The 27,274-nt window shown below is 43.5% G+C and overlaps 1 protein-coding gene across 1 annotated transcript in view; it reads left to right on the top strand.

Moving 5' to 3' along the window:
• MAN2A1 (mannosidase alpha class 2A member 1) overlaps nucleotides 1-27,274 on the top strand; it is a 652,784-nt gene that overhangs the window by 247,379 nt on the left and 378,131 nt on the right. The window contains exons 10-11 of the mRNA XM_069226405.1: nucleotides 4,622-4,807; nucleotides 20,182-20,296. Of these exons, the coding sequence (XP_069082506.1) occupies nucleotides 4,622-4,807; nucleotides 20,182-20,296 (301 nt within the window). The remainder of the gene's footprint in view (nucleotides 1-4,621; nucleotides 4,808-20,181; nucleotides 20,297-27,274) is intronic.

Here is a 27,274-nt window from a genome sequence, read left to right on the forward strand (position 1 = left end):
GACTGACCCTGAGGGCAGATTTTTGCAAATATTGCAGGGCTGAAGAATCCTCATCACCAGCATACATGGGACCTGATGTACAAACTGATGAAACATTTACAAACCCTAACGTGCATGGTTTGTAGCTGCCAAATTACTTTTCTGATGTATCAATCCCATTTTGCGATTTGGAAAACTACAGAATTGCAACTCAGAAGACGCGTGTTACAGGAGTTCCTTCACATACCTGCAAGTCGATAAAGTATGTACCAGTGATTTCCAGCCATAATTTTAGGCACAGATCTGTGACTGGCCCCCACCTTGGGGTGATAACTTTTTCGCAAAGGGGCGTGGCAGGTCAAGGGGGAGTGGTCAGTAGCCTAAAGGATCTGCTTTCGCTGATGTTTTCTAAAACCGAAAATCTTTTTAGAATTAACTTTGATTATTTATTTTAATATACAACCACCCACCTACATTTCTAGGCTGGTGGGGCAACTGAGAGCAAAGATTAGAAGAAAGCGTAAGTAGTGAAACGTAGTAATCACATTTGCACCTTTTTCCTTTTTACAGAAGCCCTGGCTCCTTCAAGGAACTTTTGCTAAATCACAGCGGTGGTGGTCTGCTGTCCCTTGCAGGTCACCATCACTCTGATTGCTCGTAGCCATGCAAAGGGGTTTTCAAATTGCGACCTGCCTAATGAATATCAGATAAGCAAGTCATTCGGCAACCTCCTGTGATTTGGTATTTTGTGACCTGTCCTATTTGTACAGAGGACGGTATGCAAAATCAGATTGCATTCACAAAACGTTGTGTGCAGTTTGTGGCCACTTTTCACAAGTTTAATCTTTGTATGTCAGACGCTTGGATTCCAGTCCTGTGCTTTCATTTAATACATCTGTGCATTCTGAGAGTTGTAGCCTTTGTTCAGTTTAATTGACTCAGATGAACTTGGACTAGATAATAGTGTGTCTGTGTAAAGGAGTCCTCCAAATACTCTGTAAAGATCCGAAGGCAACAATATTATAGTTTTTTAGGTCTGACTAGAGTCTGCAGAGCAAATGCTGTCAATATACAAAGGAACAAAATAATATTATGCCCTCCTTTATACATTCAGTTACCTTCCAGTATTCTCACTCTTGCCTCCAGTCATTTACTCACCTATTCATGCACTAATAACCTCATCTCCTCGTTCATCCTCAGTGCACTTATTCACTTACCTGTTCGCTCATTGATCATTTGTTTATGTATCATGCCAATCACACATCCATCTCACATAGGTTTATGTTATGTTTGTTTGTTTTAAGACCCTCCCCACGCCTTGAGACCCTCACGGGTGAGTAGCGCGCTCTACACATTTTTTGATTGATTGATTGATTATGTGCTCATTCACACTGAGATCCATCTATGTACTTAATCAACCATACATTTACTTGTTGACTAATTCGGTATTCACACTTAAGATTATACACAAACAGTAGTCAATGAAGACAGATTTTCACCTAAAAAAAGCACATTGGCCCTGTCAGTGCTTTTTAAATTGTGCCACTTGTTGATGATAGTGAAGAATCAAGGTATTACACACAACAGATTAAAATGAGTGTGCTCTCCCAGGTTTCAATTTTTTGGGGATTAGCATTGCGGTGTGCTGGGAATTTCCTGGCATGTTATGATTGAGGTGAACTGGGAATCGAAGCCAGATTCACAGAGCCCCTGAGGTGTCAGTTAAAGGAGTTTGCTACATTTCTGGCAAATTATTTCTTTCTAAACCGAGAGCAAAGAATTAATCCACCTCGGCCATTGCTTGTTTTGTCAGCAGCACATCGTTGAGCCTGCATTCATTAGCTGTTGGTTGATTTGAAAAGCTTTCATTATGAAACCATCGTCAACTTGGGTTGGAGACACTGTCACTGAAATTAACTATTCTGGATGGTATCTAACCCGTTGTATGACACAACCACGCATGCTGGAGCAACAAGGTCGGAACCACCACTGAGTCTTTTCCATGCATGCCTTTACCATGCATGCCTTTACCATGCATGTCTTTATAACGAATTTAGGAATATGTGGACACGGCATACATGGTTGTGTTATACAACCCCCAATTAGCCTAACCCCCCCCCCCTACACAACACTCCCACCCTGCCCCTAAAAATAAACTACCCCAACACACCAACCCACCCTGAGCCCACCCCTAATAACTAGACTACCTGATCCCCCCCCACCCACCTTAACCCCTAAAAAATAAACGACCCCACCCCACCCTACCCTTAAAAAAATAAACAACCCTGAAAGCCGCACCCTAAGCCCTAAATCTACCCCCACCACTAAAAAATACCCCCAGACCCTGCCCCAGCTCCACATACCTCACTGTGTAGTCTTCCGATCCTACCTCCTCGCCACCCTCCTCCTGCCCTTCCTTAAACCTTCCCTGCCTCTAAAAAGTAAACTACCCCAATCCCCCCACCCCAGCCCCTAAAAAATAAACTACCCTGACTCAGTCCCAGTCCTGCTTACCTCACTGTGCACTCTCCTGATCCTTCCTCCCTGCCTCTCCGCCCTTCCTTAAACCTTCCCCACCTCTTAAAAATAAACTACCCCAAACCCTGCCCCTAAAAGATGAACTACCCCCACCCACCCTGAGCCCTAAAAAGTGAACTACCCTGACCCCAACACACCCTAAGCCCTAAAAAATATACTACGCCCCCACCCCTAAAAAAAAAACTACCCCGAAAAGCCCTAAATCTACCCCACCCCTAAAAACTACCCCCCCAACATTGCCGAAGCCCCACTTACCTCGCCACGTCCTCTCCTGATCCTTCCTGTGCTTATCTCCGCACTACTAGACCGCTCTCTGCCTTATCTCGGCCTTAACCACGCACTTGCGTGGTTTAGGCACATGCGTGGTTAAGGCAGAGAAACAGGCAGTTGTAGTTTAGGCAAGCATTGTTCCGCTTGCGTGATGAATGTCCACGTGGCTTAAGCCGCGTTGTTTTAGTCGTTTCCCATCGAACTGTGAGCTAAAGGGTATTGCAGAATTATCTCACCGGAATGGGGAATAACTTGCCAGATCTGCATTTAATGGTTATTTCTGTCCTTTTGTTTTTCCTTGTTCCAGGGGATTTAATTTAGATATTTACCACCTGCTTTATGCAGATGTTAAATATGTGTGGATGGGTTTAGGGTTTTTGTGTGGCCGTTGTAATGGCCGTGTCCTCAGTTCTTTGTCGGAGAGACATTATCTGCTTCTTCGTACTGCTTGAGGGGGCCGGTTCGCACTGGGCTGTGCCTCTGCCCGCAACCACCGCTCTGTTTTCTTTCAGTGTTTCGGTGCAGCTTTGCCACAAGCCACACTGACCAGAAGGTGGCCCGTTGCTGCGTAAAGGCTCAGAATTGCGGACATTCTCTCCTCAGCTGAATGGACTGTAGCTGGCTACCTTTCACTGCACCAGATGTGTGTTCTTATAACCTTGACGTCCACGTTTGTTCCCCTGATGTTCATTATTGCCTGAAGCCATTCATGATCCTTACTGCCTTTGGCCGTTAATATCCATTACTGCTCGAGCCATCAAGGCTCATTACTGCCTTAGAACTATATTAAAAATACGTTATATAACTGCCAGTAGTCATGATTCTTACTGCCTAAGGCTACTGATGCACATTGCTACCAATGGCAATTGAAGCTCTTTACTCAGTGCTTAATTTGTAGATAGAAGAGTGCCGGTGCTCAGAGCTCTCTTCTGAAACACGCGGCCGCTGCAGTTAAATGTGTGAGCACGGAATACTGAGGCAGCGTAATCCTGAAGCCATTTCGAGTCTCTTTAATCCATTTAAAGCCACTCCCAGCGCTTCAGCTCACTCTTGCAGCTTTCTGCTTTCTCCCTTTGTGACGCTTTTTTCGTTTTTCCCTTTTCCCTTCCTCCGTCTTTCCCATATGTATCTTTTGCTCTCAGCAATTGCTTGAGGCAGAAGACTAAGCCCCGGCCCTCAAAAATAAGTGCCGGTGCTCAGCACCGGAAACAACAAGCAGAAATTAAGCACTGTCTTTACTGCCTAAAAACATTTGTTTGTCTTGCTCTTTGAGGACCATTACTGCCTTGGCGTGCTGGGGCTTATTACTACGTGGACTTTGTGTTTGTGTTTTTAGATTGCTGAAGGACTGTGTGTGATTCTGTGTCAATATGTGTTTAGATATTGTGGTGGTGTCCATGTCCTATACAAAAATCAAACCTGTTGGCTTTGTCAGTGCTTGTTCTGTCAGTATTTCTTTCTTTTTCCCTATGTAAGTATGACATAACTCCTGAATTTCGAGGACTAGGGCACAGTTAACAGGAAATGTTTAATGAATCAGGCCCATAAGGCACTGACCTTACTACAGAGTTGAGTACGTTTTTTCTCTTCCGACTTCTGTTTTGCGCTTATGTTTAAATATACGTTACAAACTGTAATTTGATATATAGAAAGACAAAGAAGCTATTGTGGGGATAAATGTTCCTTATTTTAGTAATTAAATATTACAGGTTGCATTTTTTCATTTAATCATGTTTATTGTGCCTTCATGAATCTGCTTTATCTCAGACTTCTCAAATTTGTATGAACTTGTTTGTAAAAACATAAGTGATTGTATTTTTGTCCCTTTTTGTAGGGCTGCTGAAATCCTGTATTCTTTGGCAATAGCAGAGTGTAAAAAATCTAAGAAAATGAAGATATTCCCTTTAGCTGAACATTATAAATTACTGACGGAGGCACGTAGGGACTTGGGACTTTTTCAGCATCACGATGCCATCACTGGAACAGCTAAAGACTGGGTGGTCGTCGATTATGGCACCAGGTAAAGCTAATCACTGCATTTTTACTTAGTATACTGTACAACAGATTCAGGCACGCAGTAATCAGTTCCGCGCTCAATTAGAGCACTGTCTAGTTGTGTCAAGAGAAGTAATTTACCACTCCCTGATTGTAGTTGGCTGAACTGACAATTCACTCCTCACTTTTAATGACAACTGGTTCTGAGGCCCGTAGGGCCATCATCAACTCTAATGGGTGTTTTTTACTATATAGTTTGCCTTATGCCGTGCGCTCTTCTGTGTATCAATTAGGATGGCAGTGTAACATTTACAGCCTTACCATGCCCATGTTAAATGAGGAATGCACTTCAGTAGAACACATATGAAGCTTCGCCAATAAGATTTACTTTTAAATAGCACATGGACTAAAAGGCATAGAAAACACATAGACCAGCGCAGCCAGAGACACTGTTTAACACAGAGCATAAGATATATTGGCACCCATTCACACACATAAGCAGCCCTATCTTATTAGCAGTGGAAGGTGAAAATTATGTCCTTGTTCCAGATTTTGTTTGCACTCAGTGTGGGGCATTGGCTGGTGTCTCTGCAGTTCTAGGACACCTATCATCTGCAAATCCTTCCAGCTCACAATGGTTCTTCAGGGCTCTGGTTTTGACCAAGGTACTGGTTGTGAAGGCTGCTTCGCTGCAAAAGTCAGGAATCCATGGATTTCCATATTTGGGTGATTGTTTGGAATAGGCAAGGGCCCTTGCCACAGAACACCTTCAGCTTACCTTGACATGGACAACATGATGAACTCCATTTAGTCTCATCTTGTCCTCACAGTAAGGTTGACCTTCATATGGAAAGCACTAGATATTTAATCTGTTTCAAGGCTTTCCTTCATCCTCAGAGTATTGCTGATATCCAACATGGTATTCTGATGTTTCTGGCTCAAACACAAGTCCCAGTTCTGCAGTTCTTATCCATAATAGTAGCATGTGGGTGCTGCATGCTTTATGGTGAATGAGGACCCTTCAGTGATGTCCGAGGAAACAGCGACTCAAGCATCAATGGAAGTCTCTTGGCTCTGATGCAGACCTATGATTTTGTCCTTCCGGATGTGCAGTGTTGAATGTGTTCATTTTTGGCACATCCCTTCAGTCCCCAATAGCTGCAGGTCACCATAGTTACAGAAGACTCCTGGTGTGCGGGGTGCACTCAACTAGGCAAACTCATGGTGCCAAGCCTATAGTCCACATCGAAGAATTGCTTGCTCAAAAATGTATTCGAGCTTCATGTGGTTTGTCTTGCCATGAAGGTATTGCTCCTTTCTATTTCGGGGGAGAGGCATTCAAGTTTTTTTCTGTACAACACCATCTCCATTATATCAACAAACAAGGCACTGGGTTTGACCCTGTGTGGGAAGGCACTACGACAATTATGGTGGGCTAAATGACTGGGTTTCTTCAGTTGTTACTTCCCACTCCATGTATTGCTTCTCTTTATTTTCTGGAAAGAGGAGACCATTACAACCAAGAACATTGTTCACTGCATTCTTGGACACATCAGCATCATTGACAAACCTCCAGTTGTGGAACGTATTGCCTCTCCAAAACATGCATTGCACTCTAGTCCTGTACATAGATGAACGGGGAGCCCCTTGGATGGTATCCACCATCGTTCTAACCTACGAGCCACCTAGGTCTGGGTGGTATCTGGTGTGCAGCGGACTGCTCCCATCCCATAGTATGCCCTCCACCATCCCCATATTTTCTCAAATTTGCAGGGGCAGTCTCTATTGCGGTATGATTTTTTCTGCTGCCATGTACATATCCATGCCTGCCCATCACTCGTGTATGTTGGGTGGGTTAGTTGCCCCACAGTACCTGGCTAATTCCCTAATTGCCACTACAAGGCCTAGTGTACAAAACAAAAGTTTACGCCGTGGGATGTCTGTCATTTAGAATCCCTAGTAAAATGTCCATGTATTGTTCCTCAATCGGATTTGAATGTTGTTAACGTTCCTCATGGCAACTTGATTCGAGACGCATAGTTTAACAGCTGACGAGGAGTCCTTCGGTCCCGTGACCAAAAAGACTTCTTCGAAGAAAAACAACTTGTAATACTCCGAGCCCAACACCAGGCAGCGGACTGTGCCAAACATGTGAATCTGCAGCGACTAATGCCACGAACAGATGTACACTGGGTAAGTGACATTTTCATTTGGCTATGTTCTTGGCACATAAGATGGGCAAACGTCAGGCCCCCTTTGTCCTGCCCCCCTATTATCATATACATTGGCACTTCTGCACTGCTGTACTTCATTCATCCCAAAAGTGATATCTGCCTTCCACAAGCATCATTCTTTCACTTTATAGATTTGATTGTGGTGTGTAGTTTCTCATTACATCACTACATCAACCAAAAAAGTTAAGATGGCGTGGATGATCAGCTCTTTGTGGTCTTTGCTAGTGCAAAAGACAAAACTGTAACTAAGTGGACAGCTTCATGTTGGATTATGCTCTGCATAAACATTTGTTCACCCTTGGCCACAAAGACTGTCACAAAGGCGTTCAGGCCTGTACCAAGAAGAGTGTGGCTTCTTCCATTGCTCTCACTAGATGTGTTCCGATGGCTGACATCTGCCTGTGAGTCACTTGGTCTACCTTGCATAAGTTTGCATAACATTATTGCCTCATATCCAGTGCACACAGTGACTGATACCTTGCCAGCGCTTTGTTGCATAAATTCTTTGGTAAGTCAGTAATGAATCACATCTCTTGAGGGAGCTACTGCTTTGAGACACATTGATAAAGTGAGGAATCTAGGGGAAGAAGTATTAATGAGAAGAAAATGTTACTTGCCTCTGCTAATTATATTTTTGATGGATATTACATTTTCACTACTCTACCTCCTCCCCTGTTGTGTTAACACTATGATTAATAAGATCCTAATGTATGCAAACATGTCACATACTGTACTTCTGGCTATAGTTAATTATGTCTTGGGTCCTCTTCACACCCCTTAATTGATTGCTGAAAAGGTTCAGGAGCTAATGGGAGAGAGTGCTGATTGGCACCCTGTATGGCTTTGCTTTGTCACATACTTGGTGGACAAAGTCACATCTGAAGCTACATTGTGGAACCTGGCAACATTGGAGATCTACTACATGGAAAACGTTTTTGGGGCCAGTCTGGTGCTCGGAGGACTTTAAAGACAGCAGGACTATGGTCAGATCTTGGACCTCTCCATGGCTCTCCACCAAACCCAGTCTGCCTTTTGCCCCTTCCATGGCTATGGTAGGGCTACCAACCATGGCCTTTCCTACCCAGCCACTAAGGCCACAGGTTTCCACCCCCTTTCGTGGCCTGGGATGCGATTTCCACAGACCAAGTGGGACCTCCACCAGACGTCAGGCCAGTTCGCTGCTCTTCTCCCTAGCATAGCCCCCACACTCCCCCCCCAGCAGGCACCACATTTAAGCCCCTGTAGTTTGCTCTCATGCCAACAATGGGCACCCAGTACAAGCAGGATTCCCCATCACCTGCCCCGCTGGTAGTCCTTAACACCCAGTTCTTTGAAATCGTCAAGAGGGGTTACTGTATCCGCCTTTCTGGAATCACCCGCCCCCCCTTCATACCACCTTCTTAAGACTACCTAATGGAGGACCATCTCTCCTGCTTCTTCCGGTGGGTGGCAGCATCAGAAGTAGGTCTTAGATGCTATTCTAACCACTTTCATGTCCCCAAAAAGGACAGGGCCTCAATTCTATCCTAGACCTACATCTTGTCAGCTTCTTCCTGAAGAAGGAGGAGTTCAAGATGCTCACGTTAGCTTGGATCACGTCTGCGGGCTTGTCCCAGGCAGTAGTTTCCCACCTACAGTCTAGGGTGGACTGCACTTGCTCGGGTTTACTAACAATGTGCCAAAGTCGTATCTAATTCACTTCCTCTCATTAGAGCTGTTCTGGACACATAGTGCAGTTTCAGGCCTATCCTCCTAAACGGTGAGTCCAGGATAGTCCGACTATAATTTCGATGTTTCTATCTTTATCCTGGATTTCATTGATTTTGACTCTGATGCTGTTGGACCTCATGACTTCATGCATCCTTCTGGTAACACATGCCCTTTGGCATATGTGGGCTCTGCAGTGGGACCTAACAGTGGGACCTTAAGTCCCACTTGGGTCCCGATCTCGCAGGGAACTGCAAAATACCTGCAGTGGTGGCTAATGAACCGCAATTGGATCAGCAGCACACCACTCAACCTTCCCTACCCAAAGCTGACTGTAGTGAGAGACGAGTCACACATGGGCTGGAACAGCTATGTGGAAGAGGTGGAGATCAGAGCACTCTGGTTTCCTGTGGATTCCCAGCTCCACATCAACCTACTGGAGCTGTGGGCGATCTGACTGGCATTACAAGCTTTTCTGTTGTGGCTCAGTTGCTTAAGGGACTACATCACCTGTTTCCTCCCAGGCCAGTAATCATGCCCCAGTGGGACCTCAGCCTAATTTTAAAATTTCTCACGTGCGTGCCCTTCGAGGCTCTGCAATATGATCTACTCCAGTTACTGACCATAAAAATGGCTTTTCTGGTGGCCATAACAGGCCAAGAGGGTCAGCGAACTGAAGCACTCTGTGAACCCTCCCTGCACAACATTATATTCAGAGAAGCTGATACTGAGAACCAGTGTTTCTCCCGGTCTAAAGGTAGTGACACCTTTCCAAGTAGGCCAAAATATAATCTTGCCTACGTTCTTTGCTCTGCCTCTTCCTTCTAAAGAGAGTAGAAACTCTCATCAGGACCCAAAAAGAGCATTGGCATTCTACATTGATCATACTAGAGAGTTCCGGTGGACGAACAACTGCTTGTCCACCGGAACTCACTAGTATGAGAAGGCCAAGAAAGAGAAGGCTATGCAGAAATAAACCATCTGATGGATAGTGCTCTGCATTAAGATCTACTACATGTTGGCCAAAAAAGCAACCATTGAGTGTTTGCATCCTCATTTTACTAGAGCCAAGGCTGCAACCACTGCTTTAGCTCATGGAGTGCCTGTCCTGTATATTCATCAGACAGCAACATCGACATCTTTGCACATGTTTACCAAGTACTACTGCCTGGATAGTCAGGTCCGTCCTGATGGACATTTTACCTGTTCTGTCCTCCAGGACATTTTGGTCTAATCTGTTCGCAGATCCACATCTGAGGAGCTATTGCTGAGGTATCTATTCTAACATAGGGAATCTGTGGCTAGATATGAGCAAGTTATTTACCTTTGGCAAAGGCTTATCTTGCACAGACTCAATCTAGCTACATATTCTTTACTCATCCACTCTTCCACCTTGCTGTACAAATGAATTTCCACATAGTGTCACCTTCTTGCCCGTAGTGATGCACACTAATTTATCAACATTATTTGTGGCTTTGCGCTTCTGGCATGGGAAGATGGCTAAAAAAAACTGATGACAGCTTGTTGGTGTGCCGCTTATATATGCACCGTGCATTTAACTTCTGGCGAGAATGACGCAGAGCAGAATAACTCAACCGAGCGCCTCGCAGTGCTACTGCTCAGGAACTTCCAGATTCAGTCCGGGAAAAATTTTAAGGTAAGGAATCTGCAGCTAGATAGAGCCTCTGCCAGATAGGTGTCATAATAGCACATGGCTATGGCTGAAAAAAACCTAGATAAGTCTCTGCCAAGTTGTCAATCATAATGTGAATTATATGATGATCATTTGCGCATTGCTTTTCTAGCATGTGTGGATGTGCTAGTGTTTAACATGAACATCTGTGGATGGGACTGTATGTCTTTTCCTGTTGCCAAACTAAGGCCTATTATTGTAGATCCTAAACATTTCTTTCTTGGGTTTGAAGATAAAACTTACTTAAAGGCGATCCTCTGACAGATATTCTCCCATTTCTTTTAATCCAATTTAGTTTACATTTGTCTTCCCATCCACAGACTTTGGCATATCACAGCAAGAGGTTTTAGATATCAGCAGCCCAGAGCATATTATAAATCAGTAGGGAGAACAAGTTGTAGTCTATGGAGAGAAAATTGTTGAGAAGGTGCCAGGTTGCCTAGAGTTGTCACTTTTATTGTTAACTCAGTCTTAAAAAAAATTAACTCTTTAAGAATACGTTCTGCTAAAAGCATGGTACAAACTTGGCAGTGAATGAAGTATGCTAGATGACTGTCTACCAAGGTGAATGTTGTACCTCACATCCAGCTGAACTTGGCCTACCTAGGCTATGGATAGCTAGCAGCCAGTTTGCTACGGTCAGCATGAGTTGATCATTGGAGAAAGGCAAACTGGTAAAATCTCTGTTGCCATTGACAACAACCTCCAGCACCAGAAAAATCTAGGAAGGAAATTCAACATTGCCATTAAAGGGTGCGATGTTGCTGCACAACATCATCTCACCAATCAGGTCCAATATGTTGTTAGCCATTCCAAGACATATGTCAACCTCCGAGTGCTCTCATACCCCATAACCTGGAGTGTCTGGTGTTCATTCTGAAATGACGATCCCATTGGAATCTCTCTATATGTCTTCTTCGCCATCTAGAATTTCCTTAGTAGATGGAATAGCTGTTTTTCAGAGTGTTTTATCCAGAAGACTGTGAAGCTCAGCATTCTACTCTAAGCAGCCTTACTAATGTTCTCCTTGATTTTTGAGACAGTACATCACACCTCACAGGCAAACCACTAATAATTGTAGTTTACATTTGACTAAACTTGCTGTTGAATTATCCTTTGCTTCAGTCTCTACAAAGTAACCAATTTCATGATTCCTAAATATCAAGCACTAGAGCAAGATCTACATTTTACTTGCTCTGTACAGGCATGTCATTATCTCTGCAGTCATTCTGAGGTGTTGCTCAGCGTTCACTGCTTCAACACCAGTAGATACTGAGAGGAAACAGCTGCATACAGTGGATCATATAGTTGACAGCAATGTTTGCGATGGCAGTAAAGGACGGGCATTGCTTAAGTGGCGCTTAGACACAATGCACTGGGAATCAATGGAGAGATATGGCAGGACCTTACTGTACTGTGTAGCTCAGATGCTCTGCAATGTCCCGCTGTGTAATGTCTAGCTCAGAATACTACTAGTTGTTTTTCTTCAAGTCTCTTTACTTTTCAAAAATAAATTATGATCATCATGTCCCTAAACCCGTAATAGATCAGTACACATACTCCATCTCAGATACTTTGTTTTCTTGCATCAAGATCAGAACTGAATTCAAATTTTCCATCTTATGCAACTTTGTCACAGTTGGGGAACGTGAGAGCTGCAGAGCACTGATTGGGACAGGGAATAGGACTCGGAGAGTACCAATTAAGTGACCATGGTTGACCTTGTAAATCCCATCTGATGCAATCACCCACATGTATTCAAGGTCATGTGAAAATAACTTGATGAAGCATGTTGGGTGGAAAACACGCCATTTTGATTTTGCCCTCAGTGCACATTGTGGCAAACTACTTGGCAGAGAGTTTGCAATCTGTGTTATTCTCTCATGATCCTAATGTAAAAAGTTTCAGGCTTTTCAGCTTTTTAAGTGTGAAAACACAGTTGGATTATGTTGTGATCATAGGAATGTGCTCTACACCGATAGAGAATCAAGGAGGCTCAGTTAACTTGCCTGTCTGTTTACAAAAACTTTACTGTGCTGGGGGTTCTGGCAGGGAAAGGGACAGGTGAAATTGTCCCAGAAACGAAAGGGGGAATAAAGGCACTTCTGAAGATGAGGGTTTGAGTTAGCCAGGAATTGGTCAATGGCCATGTGCTCAGCATATATAACTGCTTGCAATGGGAAGAAATTGAACCCTCCAGAAAAGTAAAGAGTGAAAGGTTAATCCATCTCTCCTGCAGGTGTTCCCTTTGAGAGTGGCCAAGCTTGTTGGAAAATTAATGTTTGTTATCCTGAGGAGGCATGGCTTTGAGTCTCAGGTTTTTAGGCAAGTAGTCCAACACCACATTTTGAATATTCTCTTCAGTGTAGGCCTTTATTTAGGCCATAAGTCATTGAACCATTAAAATAAATTGAAAAACGCACATACACACCCAAATCCGTGGGCATGGTCTAGCGGCTAATCTTTTTCAGTGCCTTCAGCAAATGTGTCACCCAGCAGGGTCCTCTACACAGCCATTCCAGTTGCACCACTCATTCTAGCCATCTTCCCATGATCTGGTCCAGCAATGCATTATTGGATAGTTGTACTAACGGTTCTAACAAAGGTCACAGTAGAGGCTCCCAAAAAAGAAGCTCCCCACTGCCAATCAATGGCCAGCTCCTTGTACCCTTTGATTGTATGTTACCATTCTGGGGGAAGGTTGAAGGTCTTCCGTCACTGATAGTGGACAGGACAATTACCACTAAGAAGCAGGTGTTCTTCACGGTAGAGAGGGGATACTCTATCATGTGCAATCCCCTGCTACTGGATATTCCTCCATTTACAAACCCCATTTTCTAGTGAGCTACTGTAAGAATACATTCTGAGCAATATAGGGGAGATCAGAATATGAGAGAGGTCAAGCAAGACTTCTCTGTGTACTTTCTGATATCTAAAAATAAGACAGCATGGTATTTTGCATCTTAGATCTGTGTATGTATCCTGTGTAATACCTGAAGGAAGAATAAACTGTTCAAGATGACAGTGGTGCAAAATGTCATCCCACTCCTGAACCAAGGTGACTTCAAGGTATTACTCTACCAGAAAGACACCTACTTTTCATATCCTGAAGCCGCCATGACATTGACTGCATCATTGTGGTTTGTGGTGGAGAAAAAGCACTACCCATTCTCTGGTTTGCCTTTCAGAATCAAATGAGCATCGCAGGTGTTTACTATTTTTCTCTGAGTGGTGTCCACACCCTAGCTTCGAGTCTGACGACAGGGGGGGGGGTTGTGTATTCTCTGTGGTCCAGTGGTGCCAGCGACCGAAGGTTTGTCTAGTCATGTCCAGTCAAATGTAGGTGTGGAATTGGGGAAAAAAGGTAGGTTTTTACCTAATTCCCCCTTCCAATCCACCAACTCAGGTGTGGAGGTAGCACTGCCACAGTTGGCAGTAAGGCACATTTAGATCTGCTAAGCAGGAAGGGTAGCTGGAGTCCTGTCATCGGCTATGGGACTGCCAACTTCTAATTCGGGTGGGTGACCCTCTAGTAGGCAGTTTTCTGTCCAGAAATGAATGGCGGGACCATTACCACCAAGATCTAAAGCAGGCCTTAAGTTCTCACCATAGATCCTGAATAGAAGCTGGACCTGTACCATTGGCCTGAATGTGTCTGCTGGTGTGTAACAAACGAAGCCTATCAAATTGATGTTCTTCGCAGTCATGGGTGTGTTCCCCTTCAGACACGTTTTGGAGCCAGCTCCGCACTAGCAGAGAACAGACCTGGGGAACAAAGAGCAATGGCACAGTCTTTGATAGATGACACATTTGGACAGTTGTTGGCAAAGCAATCTCAAATACCACTGAGACAGGCGCATTGCCAATGAATGTTATTCAAGGGTTAGATGTAGGCATAGCTGTGTGGCATCCAATAATTGGCTGGCATGTACATCCATGGAGCCAGTAGCTCCATATACAAGTCACATGGAAGTGGCATTGAACTCTGCAGCACACCGTTGGTGATAGAGGTGGGAGAGGAGGAAGTAATAACCTTAACATCTGCAAGCAGTTTCTCAGAAAGGGTAGAAATCAGCACCACAACCCTGAGCTTTATTTACTCTCCAGGATTTTGAGCAGAGCCATGCTATCAACAGTGTCTAATCCTGCAGAGAGGTGCACAACCCCATGAAACAGTATTTATCCTCTTCTATAATGTAGTAGACATCCATGAACTGGGGTGTGACCATCCCAGTGGTACAGTCTGCATGAAATCTAGGTAGACAAAAGCTGAGAAGATTATATTCATGTCATCCTGAGAAGGATCTCTGCATCAACAAAGCTTTAGTACGTTCCAGACTTTGTTGAATGGTAGCTGTTGATCATAAATGAAGTCTAAACAGAGCTCCTTCAAATTTCAAATGTAGAAAGATCAAGAATGGGCCCAAGCGCATGAGTGTGGTAGCAGCAGTCATTAAATTAGTTGATTCACTGAAGGCTTTAGGAATGACCATTGATTTATTATTGTATCAAGCTCCTACATCCCATCTGCACATTTTGGCAGCCTTGCAGAATTAGCATTGCAAGGTGGGCTATAGCAGTTGCCCTTCATTGGAACCTGAAAAGGAAATAACCTGAATTTCTCGATTATACAAAATGTTGGTGCCAGAGCAGTGGTTAATGTTTATAAGAGATGGCATCTCCCATCCTGTGTAACGCCGTATTCTGAACAAAACCTAAAGTGGTATGTGACAGTGCCTCTCTGTACCTAAAATAACGTTTTATTATGAGCCTGTGATCTAAAATAAGTTGCTCCTCAATGCACCAGTGTAAGAAATTGGTGTTATTAGTTAAAGGGAGTGATAATCCCTGTTAAGCAATACCCACAATTCTTGTCAGGGTGAACTACTAAAGTCACTAAAGTAACCTGCGCTCAACCCCTGGCAGCTATTGCACAGAGCCCAACAGCTTTACTTATAAGCAATGTGTAAATTATGTATGTATACCAAAACAGTGATAAAAGCAAAACACAACACATTAGCAATTGCAAACCAATTTTGAAAAACCGAGTACACCAAAACATCAAAATCCAGTAAAGGAACTGGCATATGATTTTTTAAATTGATGGTTCAAACAGCAGAAAACTCCAATTACGGTCATCCTGTTGGACTTGACTAGTACCTAGGTGCAAGTTAAGACCGAGGATGATGGAGGGCAGGTTAGATACGGTTTGACCCAGTTGGAAGTTTTACCTTTGGAATTAGGGCCTGATTTAGATCTTGCCGGATGGGGTTACTCCATCACAAACATGATGACCATCCCGTCCACGCTATTGCGATCCCATTATATCCTATTGGAATTGTAATGCGGAGGCGGGATATCTATCACGTTTTTGAAAGTGTAACCTGTCAGCTAAACTCTATATCAGATCCTTAGTCTCTGAAATTAAAGTAAAAAATCCTCACAAAGGCAGGGCATCAGGCTGTGGTCGATGAGGGCTCCATGATGTTGGATAGCTGCTGGACAAGGTCCTAGTGTAGCAATTGACTTTTGATGGTGAATTTCCTGCGGGAGAAATTAGAATTTTGTGCCCAAGGAAGGTTCCTTGCCACACGTATAATTTTTGGCTCCTTCGCCCTGTGAACATTTTTACCTTCCAGACTTAATCACACATTTGGATCTCAAATTCTTCCAGTGGGGCATGGCTGTAGCTAAAGAGGGTTTCAGGCCAAATGAATCCTATTCTTCGGCATATAAGATGTAAGCTAGGAGCAATCTAAATCTTTGGCCCAGCGGCAACGCATGTTCGTTGGAGTGGCTTTGTAGATTGGTCCTGGTCCTCCTAAGGTCTTCAGAGCCAAAATGTTTCTAAGTCATAGGTTTCAGGACATGCTAGGAGGGGTACACTTTGACACCAGCCAGGAGCCCAGGACCTTCCTTGAGGGCCTCACTTGGTGTTTGGCAGAGGCCAGCAACAGGGACCATTGTTGGTCCAGTTTTACTGGCCTCTTGTAGCTTTTTGTATCCTTGTTGATTAAACTGGAGGTAAGTCCTACGAACCTTGGAGCAGCCTCTTTTGTCCTGGGTAGAAGAGGCAGAACCGGTCCAATCTTCTAGGCTCTTTTTAGGCCACCAACAGCAGGTCCAGTAATCTTATGTTCTTCCATGAGTCCAGAAAGTGTTCTGAGGAGGGTATTCCACCAGCGAGGCCAGCAGGAACATATATGCATATTAAATAATTTGGGGCTTAACATTGAGCCCTGAGGAACTCCACATTTGAGGGCTTTGTAGTCAGAGCAGTGAGGGCCCATCCAAAGAGCTTGGCTTCTATATCAAGAAAGCATCAGATCCATGCCAGTGCCCGGGCCACAACTTTGATGTTCTTGTTGCGTTGAAGGAGGATAGTATGTAGCACCATGTCAGAAGCTCCTGATATGATCAAGAAGATCTGGACAGCCTGTTTTCCCTGATCTAACGACAGCTTAATAGTCAATCACCTCCACAACTGCCGTCTCCATACTGTGTTGAATCTGGATTCCAGATTGTGTTGTGTGCAATATGTGGAACTGCTCCAAGTACACTGATAGATGAGAATTGATCCTTTTTTTCAGCAGTTTAGTAGCAGCCTGGAAATTGTCTAAAATTGGCCAGCTGAGTCCTATCCGCTTACAGTTTTTTGAAACAGTGGGATAATTCTGGCCTGTTAACAGCACGACTGTGCTGTTTGTGATTGAAGGGATATATTAAACAATTGATAGAAAATTAAGTTGATGACATTTAGCAGAGTGTTCAGAGTTGAAGAAAGGGACGGGTTGTAAGGGGAACCTGACGTACACACGAGAATGGCATGTTCAGACTCTTACAACGTGATCAGGGAGAACTTGAGCAAGTTGCAGGTCCTAGTCCTACTGGTAGCCTCCATTCTCCTCTCTATGTTCGATGCAATTAGGTTAGATTCCAAATTAGAAACAATTTTAAGAATCTTGGCTTCCAAAAAGATTAGATAACTTATAACACAGATCTGATATAGAAGAACATGCTGCAGGCAGGTTGCAAAGTGAAGAAAGTTCCTGACAATTTTCTAGATTTTGCTTGGGTCGTTAACAGCTGTTACTCGCTGTGGATATTTTATCCTCAAGATATGCGGCTTGTGCCTTTCTGATCATTACATGATATTTCCGAAGGACCGCTCTTTACGTCCTGTGTATCCACTAAAGAATAATGCCTCCTCCAGAGCCTCTCCAGTTTCTTACATTGATTTTTCTCTTTCCTGCATGCAACCGAGAAATAAGGAGCAGAAGGGCTACTTCTCTGATTCATTCTCTGATTCAGAGATGTTGGCTTATCTTGTTCGCCATGTCTTGTACCCAAGTGTTAGTGGCTCTAGCCTCTTAATGTTTCCACAGAGCACAGGGACTGAACTGTCCGAAAAACATGCTTCATCTTAGAGGGATTCATTTTCTTCCAAACATGATAAGAGACTGTTTGGCCAGTGCTCCCCTCTATTCAGGATATTGTCCCAGGCCCCAGAGAAAGGGATTATAGCAGGTCGGACCAAGGGATGACCAATACATCCACGATTGATATACTATTGTTAGAGAAAATAAAGTCAAGGTATGGTCTGCCCAATGTCTTGGGGAGGTGACATTTTGAACCAAATTAAATGTGGCCGCCCTCTCCAGAAGATATCAGTATGCAAAATAAAATCTCCTAAAAGGGTAAAGTTAGAAAACTGAAGAATTTACTTGGCTTTGACCTCCTCTAAGGAATTGAGAAAATCACCTCCGTAGCCAGGTTGCCCTATAAACCAGAGCCCATGCCACAGGTAGCGGTTTGGAAATTGTAACACAGAACTCCAAGGCTTCAGGTTTCTTTAAGGTCTGGTAAAACAAAGGATGAGCACTTAAAACTATTTTTTTAAATAATGACCATTCCCACACCTCTATTACCAGATCTCTCGGCATTCACACAGGAATAACCCTCATGTGGAGTAATTGCAGTATCTGGGGCAGATGACTCATTCATCCATGTTTCTGTTTAAAATAAGAGGTCAACCTGTTCCTTACTAAGTAATCATGTATATGCTGTGCTTTCTTGTGCAGTGACCGTATATCAATCATTGCAGATCGGGTCTGGGGATGACCCACAGCTGTCTTAATCTGATGTCCTAACTCTCTCGTACTCCCTTCCTACTTTTTCCCGACTGGGAGAGCTGCAGCACACTCACCGCACATTTGGGCAACCGGGTACCAATCTGGCAAATATTTGTACCTGCTGATTGTCATAGGCCTTAGGTTATAGAGCTCCTGGGAAGAGTATAGGGTCCTGGAGTCAGAAGTTGTATGCAAACGACCAGCATGGATGGCACTGGTTGCAGAACGAACACAGACAGGTGCAGATGAGCTTTCCTTTGGCATACCTTCATTGTGCACGTTCGTGACGCGGTCCTGCATTCATGCCCCTCCTCTGTACAACTAGAACACTTAAATCAAAAGATGGTGCTGCTCCATGGCACTACAAGAGTAGAAATGGCTGCCTAGATTAAAGTAACACTGCTGTCCCACCCTAGCCATGCCAAGCCAGCAGACAGAAAAAGCCAAGCCAACTCCCACAGTTCATTTGACACGAATCTCTGAAAATTCATTAAATACCCATTTCATAAAATGTATTCATAGCCAGTTTCATAAAAAATGTAATTGAGCTCAATTTTCAAGAAAAAAGTAAAACAATATGACAAATTAAGTAAAAGCAGGTAAATTTATTACATATTCAGATAACATTAAATGTAATATTGCATCCCAAATGCTTTCCTATGGAACAGCCAGCCTTGATACAGTGTAAATAGCTTTTGGTGCTTTGTTACTGAAGAACATGTTTAACATTAAAGTTTACAAGTCTTACTTTTCAATAACATGCACTTTGCCTCATGAGTAGTAAGGACTATTTGGGGATGATCTCATAATATTTAAAAGGAAGGATTTGGCTTGTCTAAAGGAGCTATTTTGAAAGGTCAGGTTGTGGTTTAAACTGCACAGCCAGTCTACAAATTGTAGATTTGCAGTCATGTTAACACTGTCACTTTAGTGGGTGGCACAGTGGGTGGTAGAGTCCACTTTTGACATTTAGCTTACAGGCTTGGAGACCGCTTTTGTACCGCCTGCTAGAGACGTACAGGTATGTTGAATAGGCCATTCAGCGGTATGTCAATTTCATCATGTTGAAAGAAGGAGCACAGGCACTTTACCACTGGTTAGTGGGAGCAAAAGGCACAAAGCTCAAAAACCAGCAAAAACTGTGAAGGCAAAAATATGGGAATGTTGTTTAATAGGCATTTTGAAACTTAAATATATTTGTTTGTAAATTAGTGGTAGTTATTGTCCTATATATTGTAAAGGAACAGTGATGTCACCACCCTACATGGACACTGACATTACAGTGGAAGGGAGGTGCTTGGGAATAGGAGCTTCCATCTAGGCAGAAGGAAAGCTTGGCAATGATCTGATGCAGATAAGAAGCTTGCAATGCAAGTCACTCCTTTACAAATACCTTTTTTAAGGTCTTGGAAATTTAAGGGGTTAGGATGTGCTGTGGTACAGAAAACATGTACCATGAGGAAGCCTGTTTAAAAACAAATGACAGTCTGATGGAGTTGTCCTGTAAAAGACTGTTCTCACAGAACATGATTAAGATGCGTACATTTGACTTTTTATTTATATAGTTTTACTTTTCTGTATGCTATACGTAAATGTCTTGAGTGACAACATTTTACTTGTTTTTTTTCCACAGAATTTTCCATTCATTGTTAAACTTGAAGAGGGTGATTGTTGACTCTGCCCACTTTCTAATTATGAAGAATAAGGAAGACTACAGTCACAATCCATCAACTCCTTTTCTTACTATGGTATGCTTATTACATACATACTTGACTTCCTAACATTACATATTTAAAAATTAAATAAGTTAAGCTTGCCTTTGTCTGAAAACAAAAATTCTCAAAATTCGGTCCTTGTGACAAGGCTGCCATCTTATAGAAAACCATTGACTTGTAACTTGATTTTGGGAGAACTAACCATACTGAAATGGACACATACAAGTAATAAATATGCACTCAGCAGAAACTCAGTTCCCTACACCGCCGTGCCCCCATGAACAATCTCATTTCTTTAGTCCCGGCATTGATTGTATGTGCTTTAATGGATTTGATTGCCTCTGCTATCCTCTCTTTTTGTCTGTCTTTCTCAGTCTGTTATTCCTTCTTTTACCAGTGGAGTAAAAAGCCCCCGCTCAAGGGGGGAGCCCCCTCAGCACAGTACACTGTGCACGGGTGGCAGGCCCTTGACTCAGTGGTGGCTGGTGACATTTGATAGTGGTGGGGTGTAAAAGTTTTGGATGAGTGCCCTGTAGCGAGCTAACACGAGTCTTAACTTTATAAGCAGGGTTCTGGGGGTTCTCCCCCAGGAACATTCTGAAAAAATAGTGGGCAAATGGTGCATCTTCAAGCAAATTTGAGAAACCAAGAAGGTTAATTGTGAATGTGTAGTTATGACATCAACAAAGAGATTTCATATCATAATGACTTAAGTAGCTGCTTGTTCAGTATAACCAGAAAACTTCATAACAGACTTTGAGATAACAATGCAGTGAGTCTGTGAATTAAACATTACTGAGACCTGTGGAAGGGGTAATGGTCTTCAGAGTGTCTCAATCGTGCATGCTATGCTCATTCTCATTAGCCATGTGCATCCTTTTCTCTCCACATCTTGTCCATCTACATATCTCATCATCTTCAGCAGCCTCCTTTCACTGACTCTTGAATGCACTTCCTCACATCTCCTTCACTTCACAACCCCCAAACACACAACACATGAACACACCTGTAAGCACTGTATTTTAATTTGCTTTTGCCTTCTCAATATTTTGTCAGCTCTGTACCTCGTTCACAGATAGTTGCACAGAATCAACATTGCAACTGGAGTAAGTGACCATTACTCTGTTTGGTCAGCAGAAAGACCAAAGAAGAAACAAATACAGAAATACAACATCCTTGAAATAATGAACACGCTTAAGGAATGCAAGATTAAGTAAAACATGTGAAATATTAACAACAACTAAATCGTTGACATTTTTAATAACTTTTGATCCGTTCTAGCTAGAAGCTCTTCTTTTTTTTTTAAACTGCAGATTATGCACCTGATGCTGGATTATGATGAAAATGCAGCAAATCCATAATTATGAAGAAAATGCTGCGGCCACAAAACCATATAATTCCAGTGGCTCTGCCTGCCACTAATGTGTACAAGGGACACGCTCGTGCCATCAACTCATTCTTAAAATGGTGTATTCAGCTCAGGAGCACCTTGCTCTGCAAAACTCCCCAACAGCTTCCCAAAAATGTCTCACAACGTGTGCTCATGTGGATGAAATGAGTACCATTGAGCTGGTTGAAAGGTCATTTCCCAACAATTGTTTTATCGTAAATGAATAAACAATATCTAACATTAGGGTAATATGATAAACACAGGCATGGAATGAAAAGACTTGAGACCCAACCAAAAAAAAAAAAAACAGGGAAGGCTAAAATTATATCAAACCTATATAGTGAAACCGGAGAGCAAAGCAAGCTGTGCACACAGTCATGAACCATGCAAGTTACTCCAACCATCACGTATTCCCAGTGACTTGATTAGCTAAAGGGAGACCCTATTCCTATTATATGCATCGATGGTGGTCCACTAGTGAACTGTTAATTGTGTCGAGATTTTAGTTCAGTAAGAGGTTTTCAGCTTCTTGTTGCCCTTTGAAGGTTTCTAATGAGACCCAGGAGCATCAGCACTCTAGGCCCCACGAGTCGGCAGAACCTGAACCCGGGTCTGCTCCTTGCTTCCATGATTCTCCTGGAGTGACTCCTGCCCACTTGAAGAAGCTCTATAAGGCCATGCCCCTCATATTTGGGTGGCCTTGCCCCTATCTAGGAACTTCGTGCCCCAATGGTGCGGGAGGGCCTGTACTGGATCCACACCAGCGGGTTTGCCCATGGTGTCGGTCGGGCTCCTTGGATCCCATGCTGGATCTGGAGAGGAGCCACCAGCAAAACAGAGACCTTCCTTTGCACCCGCTCCAGTGCCGATGGCCCCTGGTGGTGTCATTGTTATTCCTGACTGACACAATGGCAGATATGTATCATCTTACGCCGACTGGACCCAGCCTTATACCAGACCCAAAGAGCCTCCTGGCCACCACACCCAACAGGCTTCCCAGTCTCTTTGTGCTGAGGATACGGGTCCGGCAAAACACGCAGTATAGGTCGCCAGCAGTTGGGCGAGTCCTCACCTGCCCCAACTGGTTGTCATTGACATCAGACTGGTGGGTCCTTCGGATTGTCCAAAGAGGCTTCTCACTCCCTTTTGCGACTACCCTGCCACTCATGCTACCCACTTAAGACTGGCTACGAGAGGACCACCTCTTCTTGCTCCGTCAGGAAGTGCAGGCTCTCTTGGCCAAGCTACGGAGCCATAGAGAGGATGCCTGCAACAGAAATAGATTGTGGTTGTTATTCCTGCTACTTTCTAGTTCTAAAGAAGGATGGAGGGCTTTGTCTTGTGCTAGACCTGTGTCTTCTCAACCTTTTCCTGAAAAAGAAGTTCAGAATGCTCTTGCTCGCCTAAGTCCTGCCTGCCCTAAACCCAGGACACTGGATGTAGCGTTCAACTTGCAGGACACCTATTTTCACACCCATGTCCTGCCTGTACCTACAGTTTATGGAAGGCCAGGAGTACTTTCCGTTTGTCTGCTCCTTTCAGCCTTACCAGTGCCCATCCAGTGCTCACAAAAGCGATGGCTTTGGTTGCAGCTCACTAGCGGAGGTCCGAGGCTCCAATCTTGCCCTATCTCGACGATGGCTGTTAAAGGTGGTCTTGTCCCTGCCAGTCGTCTCCCACCCCCAGAGTACAGCAAACCTCCTGCACTTACTGGGGTTCAATATCAACGTGCCGAAGTCGCAGCTGACTCTCTCTGAGATGCTCCCTTTCATCTGCGCTGTTCTGAACACAGTGCAGTTTCAGGCCTATCATCCTGAGCGGCAAGTCCAGCATATTCAGGCTATGATTCTAATATTGCAGGCTGTGTCCTGGATTTCAGTGAGGCTAACTCTGAGGCTGTTGGGCCTCATGGTCTCCTGCATCCTGCTCATGCCTGTTGGCATATTCAGGCTTTGCAGTGGGACCTGAAGTCCCAGTGGGTGCAGAATCAGCGGATTCTCTCCTTCAAGGTCTTAGAGGGAATTGCAAAAGTCTCTGGGCATGGCCAGATCATCAGGGCATTTCCCTGGTGGTTCAACTTATTGTAAGAATCCGCACACTAGTTTACTTTCTCAATAATCTTATTTCTTGTAGGTTGATTGTGTGCTTACAGGGTGTCAACTTCTGATCATAGGTGTAAATTCCTTATGTTCGATAGCACTATTCCTGACTTAGGATAGTATCACCCTCAAAGACCACTTGTTGACCCTATCACGCGACAGAATAAAGTATAGTTAACTAGTTTCTACTCTGAGTTAGCCAACAAAATCCTGTTCATCCATCAAGGCAAATTCTTTGTGCCTCACCTATAAGAACCAGTTAAAACTCTGCCATCAAAAAATGGATACAAGATGTACTCTCAGTATTTTAGCAAAGGTTCCTACTGTACATTCTTAATGTATACCCTCCGAAACACGGAACAAATAAACAGTTTAAAAGAATAAGCACGTTCACGATGAGGGGAGTTCAGCTGGAGAAATACATTTATTAAAAATACCTGTGATCAAATCCATACTGTGGGCAAAAAATTGTTTCGGCACAACAGAGAAGCTTGAAATCAGTATCCAAAATAGCATTGTATGAATACTATAACTTTCAATCTGTGAAGCAGCATTTGGGACTAAATTACTAGTGACCCTTTTTCCTCCACACATCTCCTAGTGCCCATTCATATGAGAGACACACATAGTGAATCACTCGCCTTTGCATGCGTAAGTGCTGGTTTTAACAAAACCTCCATCTAGATGGCATTAAACTGGATGGGGGTACTCGCCTTCACCTGCAAGCTTACTCAAACGAATTCACCAAGTAAGCAGGGATATCTAAGTTTTGAAGACATGTGTGCATGTGTATAAAAGAAGGTAGGGAACCTTGCCCAGTTTTCAGGTTTCAGATGGACAGCAGCTCTGTTATAGCGATTACTACAACAACACCAGATTTCTATATCTACTCACCTTAAATGTTTGTTTTCCAGCAGAGTTATAAAGCATAGGATTAGCACAGTGCCATTCATGCTGGGCTAGAAAAGTGACAAAGGCTTTTACCATTTTTGCAACAAAGTCTTTAATCATAGCATTAGCAAGTGCTGTCCGCACCGAGCTGAAAAATGACAGAAGTCTTTTACTACTCCAGGTACAGCTATGGATTGATAAAACACCGTACAAGACAACCTGGAATGAATAAAAGCAGCCCCTGACACCTATATTTTGCTGTCATTAGACCTTATCAGAGAGGCATAGCTTTGTCCAGACACAAGGGAGCACCCAGTATATGCCAAAGAAATACCCTTTGAAGCTTAGTCTGCTGCATAAATTATGCAAAAAGGAAGTAGGTGATCCTGGACAGTTCAAAGGTGTTCGATGTAGAGCAGCTCTTTATGGAAAGCACTGTGCAGCAGCACCAACACTCACAATCTGCTCATCTCAAATACCTGTTTTCTAGCAGAAAATGTGATAAAACATTTAATAAAATTATTGATTCATTTTATTGATTCGTATTTCTTAATACATTTGATTTTACCAAAATTCATTAAAGTTTAACATACTTTTACAACTATAAAATTATTTAAAATAAATATGTACATTTTAATCAAGACTTACTACAAGTTAAAACTAAAAAACGTTGGTGCGGGTGGGTAATTAAAAAAAAAAAAATTTTTTTTTTATTTGTTTTGCATATAAACCGCATACAGTGTAACAAAGCAATTAGGCAGTGCCATGAAATAACTCTGCCACACAACGAGAAGCAAAGTGCTAAGTCACCCAAACTTTGAAAAATTTGATGATAACAGGCATACCCTCCCAAGGTTCAATGCTGTCCCTAGGGGTAAAAATAGGCACATTATTCACACATGGGCTATATCTGCTAGCTAAGCCAATCCTCTTATTGTCCCAACATAGTTCTAAATGCATTTGTTTTTCTCCACTGTTAGACAGATAACCTCCCATGCCTCCCTTGACCCCTCCTCTTCTGCAGAAGACTCTGAGTTGAAGTCATCACCATCTGCAAAACTCTCACGTAGCTGTCCCCAAGCCAAAATTTCAGCCGTTTCTCCTTCATCAGTGCGCGCCAAACCCATATGTTATTCCTCTCCGACCCCCCACTCCATCAAATCCTTTATCCATTGTTGTAAGAGGAGGCCTCAAGTTACCATCCATCCAATAGCCACTCTCTTTGCTAACAGCAGAGCCAGTTGGGTCATCTTATATGGTATCTTCCACCCCTTAGGTCTATTTATCACCCTAAAAAAACAGGCTTTCAAAGAGTGTGTGAGTCAGCCCAGTAGCAGATATTATTTTACGGACCACTTCCTTCCAAAAAGCCTAAACCCTGTCATATGTCCAGGCCAGATGCAAAAAACACATCCCCCAGTGCTCCACAACGCTCACACCGAGCCTCCTTGGTTGGATTTATTTTATTCAATATATGTGGCATCATGTACGTACTGTGCAAGTAATTAAAATGCAGTCATTTAAAGTATTGCTGCATGAATGGTGCGCACCAGTTCTGAGGTCCTCTTCCATTCATCATCAGAAATTCCCTCCCCATATCTCTTTCACGCACTACACGCTGCACCCTCTGTGATTGGGTTTTCACACCTAAGTGCCTTGTAGAACAGTGACATCAGATGATGCCCTCACCCCCCATCTAATGAGTCCCCCAAACTTGTGAAGCCTGCGGAGCCTCTGGTAAATCACACCATACCTCCTACACCACCTTTTTCATTTTGGCATACTGCAAAAATTGCCCTGGTCCCACCCCAAACATCTCCTGTGCTTCCTGAAAGGAGATGAAACGTTCACCTGGATAAAGACAAACACCATTTCGCCATAGCAACATGGTCATACATTCCTCGATGGCCCTGAAAGGTGCTAAGTCAATTAACTTCAAGTCCCTATCGAAGGGTGCTTGTCGGATAATCTTTTTAACTCCCTACTCCCCTATAGAGGCCGTGGCATTCACCAGGTACGGGATTGGATATTCTAATTTGCCCCCCTTCATCAGAAGTTGCGGCAGTGTGTCCCCACCGAGCATGCTCCGAAAAAGTCTGTCCTCCCACTGATTGATCCCCCCATCCACTTGGCCGCATGTTGTATCTGTGATGCATAATAATAGAGCTGCAGATAGGGAACTGCCAAGCCCCCGTCATCCAAATTTTTCTTAAGTATGGAGAGGGAGACTCTTCTAGGTCTTCCCACCCAGATCAACGGGTCCAGAGTCCATCCATCTTACGAAAGAAACTGGGTGCAAGCCGGAATAAAGTATTGTGAATCAGATACAAACAACGATGGAGGAACACCATTTTTACAAATGCTGCCCTACACTTCACGGAAAGAGGAAGTCTATTCCAAAACGCAACAGAGCTCATGAACTACTCTGTCTAAGTTGAAACGATTATGAGCTTCCTCTGTATTAGTCATCTATGTGCCCAGGTATCGAAACTCCCATCTCAGCCTCACCTCTGGCAGCTGGCCTACCTGCCTACCCCTAAGTCACCCCAGGGAAAAAAACAATGACTTTCTGGCATTAATCTTGGATCCTGAAAAACCACCAAACACTGACAGCAGCCGCATCAGCACAGG

Source organism: Pleurodeles waltl, chromosome 1_1 (assembly GCF_031143425.1).
Source record: "Pleurodeles waltl isolate 20211129_DDA chromosome 1_1, aPleWal1.hap1.20221129, whole genome shotgun sequence".
Lineage (NCBI taxonomy): Eukaryota > Metazoa > Chordata > Amphibia > Caudata > Salamandridae > Pleurodeles > Pleurodeles waltl.